Below are 9045 nucleotides of genomic sequence, written 5' to 3'. Positions count from 1 at the left end.
TACAGGTCCATACACCGGGTTTCAGGTGCCCCACTGACTGGGCCTGGAACCTGTAGCACAGTGCGGAGTCCCCTCTTCAGAGTGCAGTGTGCAAGCGCAATGCAACTCTGCCTTTTATTGGCTCCACCACACCCCTTTGGCAATCCCCTGGATTGCCAACACCTGTGTAGCAGGTGCAGCATTTCATCCTGCTACATACGCATTTTACTGAGAGTGGGTTGACGCATTCATCTGTCATTAAAGAGTATTGACCTACAGCTCCTGTTCTGCACGTGTGGTCTTCCAGAAACATGAATTTATTTACAGCTAATAACATCAAAATTCTTTTTCTTTTTGCTTTCGTGCAGAAGCTAAATTTAGGTGATTTATGAGTCAAAGTGGTTTGACGCATATTTGCATCAGTAGGTGTCCAGAGGTTGAAGCTCATCATGCAGAAGCCGAAAAATGCTACCTTCCTTTGTTTTTCCTGTTTTTACGAGTGATAACGACATCTACTATCCCGTAGGTTTGGGCGGCATTCAAATTTTAGTACCATCAAAATTCCTCCACATTTTACCTCGGTTAAAGCACCACTTAACCCGTGTGCTCTGTTATAGGGTCCAGATGACCCCATCCTTACATTGAGGTGTAAGCCCTTTCATGAAAAAGGTGGACAATCATTGAAAAAAAAAGTTAAGTGCACTGTCTTGTGGGGTCAAGATGACTCCACTTTTAATGTAAACAGGACAGTTGAAGGGTTCCAGGTGCCATACTGTGAAAATTCTACTTTTTGAGGTTTTAAATTCATTTTACTGTTCATTCCTAATCCGTGTATCATGCGTTCATTCGTTTTTCAACTTAAAATCGAAAATGAAAAAACGAAAATCGGATAACGGGACTTTGATTTAGTTTTTCGTAATCTCGTTTTTGACACAGGGGGAAACCCGGAAGTAGTTTCTGCAGATTCTTATTGTGAAAATCTGCTGCACTGCACCCGCTGTAGCTGTCTTTCGTCCAGGGAAATTGATAATTTTATTATTGTTTTGTGACCGTAAAAGGAAAATCAGACACCGGAGGACATGATAATACATCCGTTCCAGGTAAGAATCACTTATATTATTTTTTTCCAGTCATATATATATGTCTCTGATGATGTGAGTTTGCTACTTTGACAAGCTAGCTGTTGCTGACTCCAAGACTGGGCATGTATAGAGTTCTAATGGTGACGTGAACATGTTTAGTCGTCCGTGGTGAAACCATCCCAGGAACATGCTCCGAGCCTCGGGTACCATCCTCCCTACAGATGAGGAGTCGCCGGTAACTAAAGCCGCACTTTCTGGTGCTATGATGAGACTGTAAATATCCGATTTTATCTGCAGCTATTTCCTGGGGTTATTAAACCCACGGTGTAATTAAATATGAGAAGTTGTTAGCTGTACATTCAATGAAAAGCTCTGATCAGCATTGTAAACATTGTCAGAATGTTGGTGACAGAGCTCGTAGCGTCCTCCTTGTCTGGAATGTGCTGCTAGCTAGCTAGCTAGTGCTAGCATCAGACACCCCAGATCAGCGACAAAAACGGAGCTTTGTTTGGCTAATTTAAGAGGAGAAAGACAAAATATGAAACAGTCGTCGTGAAAGAATGTACCAATAGACAATAAATAGTTATCAGAAACATTGATATCATTTCTGGCAGGGAAAACACATTTGTCATAACAGATGTAGTCAATAAATTTAATGCTGTGTGTTGTTATATTATGTGTTATGATAAGTGTGACTAAGATAATTACGCATTTTTATTGTATATTTTTATATTATATATTGTTGTTTTCATTGCAAAATTGTTTTATTGAATCTTCTATTTATTGAGATAAAGATTTTAAACGCAGTTTCAAATTCATCACAGTCGTCTTGTTCTCCTTTCAACAACAAGTTATATTCCTGACTGAGAATGACACTTTGTACACCACCATTCACAGCTCAGTTGAGCCTGGATGGGCTCTTTCCATATATTTTGGATCCCCAGTTAATTCTAATTTTCTATTTGAATTCCCCATTATTTATTTATTTATATATTTATTCTAGTCACAGTGTGTGATCAGAACCTGCAGAGAATGCTTCGTGGACCGAATTTCCCTCCTCGTGCAACAAGCTTCTAGGTCAGACCTGTTGTCTGATCCGGTCACACCTTGTAGGGTCCTCCCAGGAATGAAAACGTTTTAGACTCTGGGTTCTTTTCACCTAAAGCCTAATGAGATGAAATCTTGTTCTACTTCAACTGATCAGCAGCCTTGTGTTAACACCGCAAGGTTTCCAGCTGCCTGCTGCTTCGAACAAGATCACTCCATTCAAACATGCACTCTCATTCACACCAAAAAAAAAAAAAAAAAACTTTTACTATTTTTTTTCTTTTTTTTCTGTTCTCAAGAGTTACTTTTATGACTTCTTTGGGACCCTTTTAAGACAGGACTCGAACCTGAATGTTTTCTGAAGAAGATCTTCTAGTCTAGACTACTTCGGGGACTCTAACCCCAGATGTACATCGCTTAGGCTACAGAACTGAACCTGTACCAATTTAGAATTCTAGGCCTTTCAGGGACTCTAACCCTAGATGCGCATTACCAGGCTACAGGACTCAAACCTGTACCGTTTCAGAATTCTGGCCTTTTCGGGGACTCGAACCCCTGTTTGCACGCTTTTACTTGCCTTGTTGTTGAGGTCATAACTGGTTCACAGCTCACGACAATCTGGACCCAGGGATCGGACCAGTAGATTGGCCGGTGTAGAATTCACTATGACAGGCTTTCTTCCGGAGACCTTTCTCACGGGCTGTGCACAGACTTCAATCTCCAGGTCCGCTCCCAGGATGCAGATGTGTTGTGATCCGGCTCGAAGGACCAAAGAATGTCAGGGAAATTCACCTCGACACTAGAGAGAAAAAGAACTCAGTAAAATGACCAAACCAACAAGCAAAGTTACTTATGCATAAGGAAGGAACAAGTATGATGGGAAGATTGTGCCATCATCCTTCCTTAAAGAACTGATCCTTGCCTTGCTTCTTTTACTGGAAAGCACAAGTAGGAGGTTACAACATTCAAACAAAGAAGCAAAGTCAAATGTTCATTGGAGGTTCAACAAAGAAGCACAGTCAAATAGTTGATGGGAGGTGTCATGTAAGGAACCATTTGGGAATGTTTACATTCAATCAGCATCCTGCCCTCCTGCTGGGGACAGTGTATCATAAACCCTTTCATCCTTGCGTGGGAAAGTAAGCAGGACAGGACACTTAACATCTGTAAGCTACAGTTTGGGTTAACATTCTAAAATACATTTAAACAATGATAAGAATAAAACAATTTCTTTCACACAACCTCAAACTTGAGACATGTAAACTAAAGATAATGAAACTAATATAGGCTCAAAAATTTGGGAGAAATGTGTGTAGCAAAGATTTTTGAAAGAAGGATCTGCCGTCTCTTTGCACCCTTGTAGCTAGATGTTTTAAACTGAAAAAATATTTGAGTGAAAATTTTTGAAAAGTCACCATCAGACTTTCTTCCTCATTTCCAGGTTGTTTGCATATTTCCTACAGATCTGCACTCACATGATGGGCGGAACCAACTGGTAGAGAAGAAAGAAGCTGATTGGCTGAACTCATAGTGAACGCATCTGATTGGAGGATCAGAGTCAAACCTGTTTGTGAGGAAGTGAAACTCACACAGTCTTTGTATTTGAGAGGAGAAATGGCACAGAAAGGAGTCGATCTGGATGAAGAAACCTTCAGCTGTTCCATCTGTCTGGATCTGCTGAAGGATCCGGTGACTATTCCCTGTGGACACAGCTACTGCATGAAGTGTATTCAACGATTCTGGGATGGAGAGGAGAATATTTACAGCTGTCCTCAGTGTAGGAAGACCTTCACACCGAGACCTGTTCTGGAGAAAAATGTTATGTTTGCAGCTTTAATGGATCAGCTGAAGAAGACTGGACTCCAAGCTGTTCCTGCTGATCACTGCTATGCTGGACCTGAAGATGTGTCCTGTGATGTCTGCTCTGGAAGAAAACTGAAAGCCATCAGGTCCTGTTTGGTCTGTCTGGTCTCTTACTGTGAGAAACATCTTCAACCTCATTTGGATGAAGCTACATTCAAGAAACACAAGCTGGTGGAACCCTCCAAGAACCTGCAGGAGAACATCTGCTCCATTCATGATGAGGTGATGAAGATGTTCTGTCGCACTGATCAGAAGTGTATCTGTTATCTCTGCTCTGTGGATGAACATAGAGGACACGACACAGTCTCAGCTGCAGCAGAAAGGACTGAGAGGCAGAGAGATCTGGAGGAGAGTCAACAACAAATCCAGCAGAGAATCCAGGACAGAGAGAAAGAGGTGAAGCTGCTTCAACAGGAGGTGGAGGCCATCAATAACTCTGCTGATCAAACAGTGAAGGACAGTGAAAAGATCTTCACTCAGATGATCCGTCTCATCCAGAAAAGAAGCTCTGATGTGAACCAGCAGATCAGATCCCAGCAGCAAACTGAAGTGAGTCGAGTCAAAGATCTTCAGGAGGAGCTGGAGCAGGAGATCACTGAGCTGAAGAGGAGAGACGCTGAGCTGAAGCAGCTCTCACTCACAGAGGATCACAGCCAGTTTCTGCTCAACTACGTCTCACTGCCACCACTCAGTGAGTCCACACACTCATCCAGCATCAATGTCCGTCCTCTCAGATACTTTGAGGATGTGACAGCAGCTGTGTCAGAGCTCAGAGACAAACTGCAGGACCTTCTGAGAGAGGAATGGACAAACATCTCACTGAAAGTTACTCATGTGGATGTTTTACTGTCGGAACCAGAACCAGAACCAGAACCAAAGAGCAGAGCTGACTTCTTAAAATATGCATGTCATATCACAGTGGATCCAAACACAGCACACAGAAGACTGTTACTGTCAGAGAACAGAAAGGTGGCATTGAAGGAAGAAACTCAGTCTGCTTCTGATCATCCAGACAGATTTACTGATTATTTTCAGGTTCTGAGTAGAGAGAGTCTGACTGGACGTTGTTACTGGGAGGTGGAGTGGAGAGGATACTTTGTTAATGTAGCAGTCACATACAAGAACATCAGTAAATCTGGACATGAAAGTAGATTTGGTTTTAATGATAAATCTTGGGCAATAGAATGGTATCCAAACAAATTCTTATTTCGCTACAACAGCATAGAAACCTCCATCTCAGCTCCTGATTCCTCCAGAGTAGGAGTGTACCTGGATCACAGAGCAGGTGTTCTGTGCTTCTACAGCGTCTCTGAAAGCATGACTCTCCTCCACAGAGTCCAGACCACATTCACTCAGAACCTCCATGCTGGAGTGAAGTTGGGTTCTTTATTTTTATCTGGAGCCTCAGCAGAGTTGTGTAAACTCAAATAGTTCCTTAAAGAAGTGAAATATTTGTTTTTAGTGATTTCTGTAATTTCCATCATTTAAACTGAACCTTTTTAACTGTTAATTTTCTGTGGAGTCGTGTTTCTTCTCAAAAATAAAGAGAGAAATGAAAAATCTCTAGAATGTGGATTTGAAACATTTTTGAAGATGAATCAACTTTTTGGAGAAAAATCTGTTTTCTTGTTTCTTTAAACTTTGGGATTTGACTGTTTGAATTCAAATTTCACACAAATGTGTTCATGTTTTTGTGTTGTTGTCATGTGAACTGAAGGAAGCTGCAACACAAATGGAATCTGTGACGTCACAATCAAAGACTTTCTCTGTGTTTGTTCTACACAGAAACTACAAGAGAACAAACTGAAGGAGAAGATTGTGTTTGTAGAAAGAAGAACATTTATGACTTTGTTTACTTTCTTTTTGCTTCATTTGACAAGTTTGGATTGAAAATGTATGTTTTCTTTTCTTTGTTCTTCTGAGAAAAGTTGTTTCTGATCATGTGACAATAAAAAACATCCTCATTATTTTGTCTTTATTCATTTGTGTGAAATCTGATGAAGAAAGTCTGATGGAAGAACTGACGCAGTTTTTATGGAACTCTAGAAATGACAGAGTTCATGTTTAGAGCAGAAACATCTGTCAGTCTGAGTTTTTTTTTTACTTTCTGCAGTAAAACAGCTTCATTAAAGTCAAATAATAGGTTTTAAGATTTGATGCACAAGTTTTTATACTTCAATGATTCAAAACCTGAAAAAAAAACAAAGTTTTGGTTTTCAATGGAATCAGATGCTTAGAAAGAACACTGAACAGTATTGAAGCTGAAAGATGTTTTTTTTAGATTCTGATCATTTGAATAAATGTTCATCTGTCTCTGTTTTTTTTTTTAAAATTACATATATCTCTCAGTTCATCCAGATTTTAAAGAATTATAAAAATCAAATATCAGGATCAACTTATCACATTGTAAAAATACAGTCAATAAATATCTTGTTTATTGTATATACTTATTTATTTTTGGATCAAATACAACAAAATAAATTAAATTAAGTAAATTAAGTTTTCTAAAAGCTGACATTCTCCAAGCAGTAGTATTGGTCTTTTATGCAGTATGTTTGACGCACTGTGTTTGGCGTGTATTATACGCGGTATTTCAGAGTGCAAAGTCGTGGAATATGTACGCATTTTACTGAGAGTGGGTTGACGCATTCATCTGTCATTGAAGAGTATTGACCTACAGCTCCTGTTCTGCACATGTGGTCTTCCAGAAACATGAATTTATTTACAGCTAAGAACATTAAGGTAATTTATCATTTGCTTTCGTGTAGAAACTAAATTTAGGTGATTTGGGAGTCAAAGTGGTTTGATGCATATCTCCATCAGTAGGTGTCGAGAGGTTGAAGCTAATCATGCAGAAGCCAAAAAGTGCTACCTTCCTTTGTTTTTCCTGTTTTTACGAGTGATAACGACATCTGCTATCCCATAGGTTTGGGCGGTATTCAAATTTTAGTACCATCAAAATTCCTCCACATTTTACCTCGGTTAAAGCACCACTTAACCTGTGTGCTCTGTTATAGGGTCCAGATGACCCCACCCTTACATTGAGGTGTTAGCCCTTTCATGACAAAGGTGGACAATCATTGGAAAAAAAAGTTCAGCACACTGTCTTGTGGGGTCAAGATGACTCCACTTTTAATGTAAACAGGACAGTTGAAGGGTTACAGGTTTTAAATTCATTTTACTGTTCATTCCTTATCCGTGTATCATTCGTTCATTTGTTTTTCAACTTAAAATCGGAAATGAAAAAAACGAAAAACCAACCATTTTTTCGCTTTTCAATTCAAAATCGAAAACGAAAATCGGATAACGGGACTTTGATTTCGTTTTTCGTAATCTCGTTTTTGACACAGGGGGAAACCCGGAAGTAGTTTACGCAGATTCTTATTGTGAAAATCTGCTGCACTGCGCCCGCTGTAGCTGTCTTTCGTCCAGGGAAATTTATTATTTTATTGTTGTTTCGTGACCATAAAAGGAAAATCAGAGACCGGAGGACATGATAATACATCCGTTCCAGGTAAGAATCAGTTATATTATTTTTTTCTAGTCATATATATGTCTCTGACGATGTGAGTTTGCTACTTTGACCAGCTAGCTGTTGCTGACTCCAAGACGGGGCATGCACAGAGTTCTAATGGAGACGTGAACATGTTTAGTCGTCCGTGGTGAAACCGTCCCAGAAACATGCTCCGAGCCTCGGGTACCATCCTCCCTACAGGCGAGGAGTCCCGGTAACTAAAGCCGCACTTTCTGCTGCTTTGATGAGACTGTAAATGTCCGATTTTTTCGGCAGCTAATTCCTGGGGTTATTAAACCCATGATGTAATTAAATATGAGAAGTTGTTGGCTGTTCATTTAATGAAAAGCTTTGATCAGCAGTGTCAACATTGTGAGAATGTTGGTGACGGAGCTGGGGGCTCCCACATGTCTGGAATGTGCTGCTAGCTAGCTAGTGCTAGCATCAGACACCCCAGATCAGCGACAAAAATGGAGCTTTGTTTGGCTAATTTAAGATAACACAAAATATGAAACAGTTGTCGTGAAAGAATGTACCAATAGACAATAGTTATCAGAAACATTGATATAATTACTGGCAGGGAAAACACATTTGTCATAACAGATGTAGCCAATAAATTAAATGCTGTGTGTTGTTATATTATGTGTTATGATAAGTGTGACTAGGATAATTACGCATTTTTATTGTATATATGTTCTTTTCATTGCAAAATTGTTTTATTGAATCTTCTATTTATTGAGATAAAGATTTTAAATGCAGTTTCAAATTCATCACAGTTGTCTTGTTCTCCTTTCAACAACAAGTTATATTCCTGACTGAGAAGGACACTTTGTACACCGCCACTCACAGCTCTGGATATCATAGACGAGACCAGCCCCCATATGTTACGTCCCCAATAATAAACTGGCCCGGAGTCTAGGGGGTGACCGTCGATGGGGACAATAACATTCAAGATGGACACCAAACTAAAAGGAACACAGTTTATTTAAATAAATGAAAACCTGTGTCCTGAAATAAAGCAAAGAAATCAGTGGTTAAGGTTAAAAGAACAAACCAAAATGGAGTTGGGACCTTGGCCAAAAGGAAAAGAAACCAGGGAGACTACCGACCCAGCCATGACGACCGTCGGAGTCCCTGAATGATTTAAAGGCAGATATAGTTCTACTGCAGGAGACCCACTTATCCAAATCAACTGAACATCTCATGAGCTGCTTGCAGTTTCCATCAGTCTATGCTTCTAGTTACAATTCTAAACAAAGAGGAGTAGCCATTTTAATTAATAAAAATATTATTTTTACCCATAAAGATACAGTTATTGATCCAGAAGGCAGATTTGTTATTATTATTATATCAATTCAGAATAAAGATTTTTGTATCAGCAGCATTTACGGACCAAATTCCGATAATATCTCCTACTTTCATACACTGTTCACGTCACTTTCAACTCACTCTGACTCCACTTTTTTGACAGAAGGAGATCTGAACTTGGTCCTTGATCCTGAACTTGACAGACTCAGCACAGCAGCACACCAGCGTACATGGCGGTCTGCAAGTATTCTG

At 39.7% G+C, this 9045-nt stretch overlaps 1 protein-coding gene across 1 annotated transcript in view; it reads left to right on the top strand.

Moving 5' to 3' along the window:
* The first annotated feature begins 3722 nt into the window (after positions 1-3722).
* Positions 3723-9045, top strand: part of LOC112157595 (tripartite motif-containing protein 16-like) — a 14077-nt gene continuing 8754 nt past the window's right edge. The window contains exon 1 of the mRNA XM_036210531.1: positions 3723-5256. Coding sequence (XP_036066424.1) covers positions 3723-5256 — 1534 coding nt within the window. The remainder of the gene's footprint in view (positions 5257-9045) is intronic.

The sequence above is a fragment of the Oryzias melastigma genome, linkage group LG24, assembly GCF_002922805.2.
Source record: "Oryzias melastigma strain HK-1 linkage group LG24, ASM292280v2, whole genome shotgun sequence".
NCBI classification, from domain to species: Eukaryota; Metazoa; Chordata; class Actinopteri; order Beloniformes; family Adrianichthyidae; genus Oryzias; species Oryzias melastigma.
Note: the sequence above shows the minus strand (reverse complement) of the source record. Positions and strands in the feature narration are given on the sequence as shown.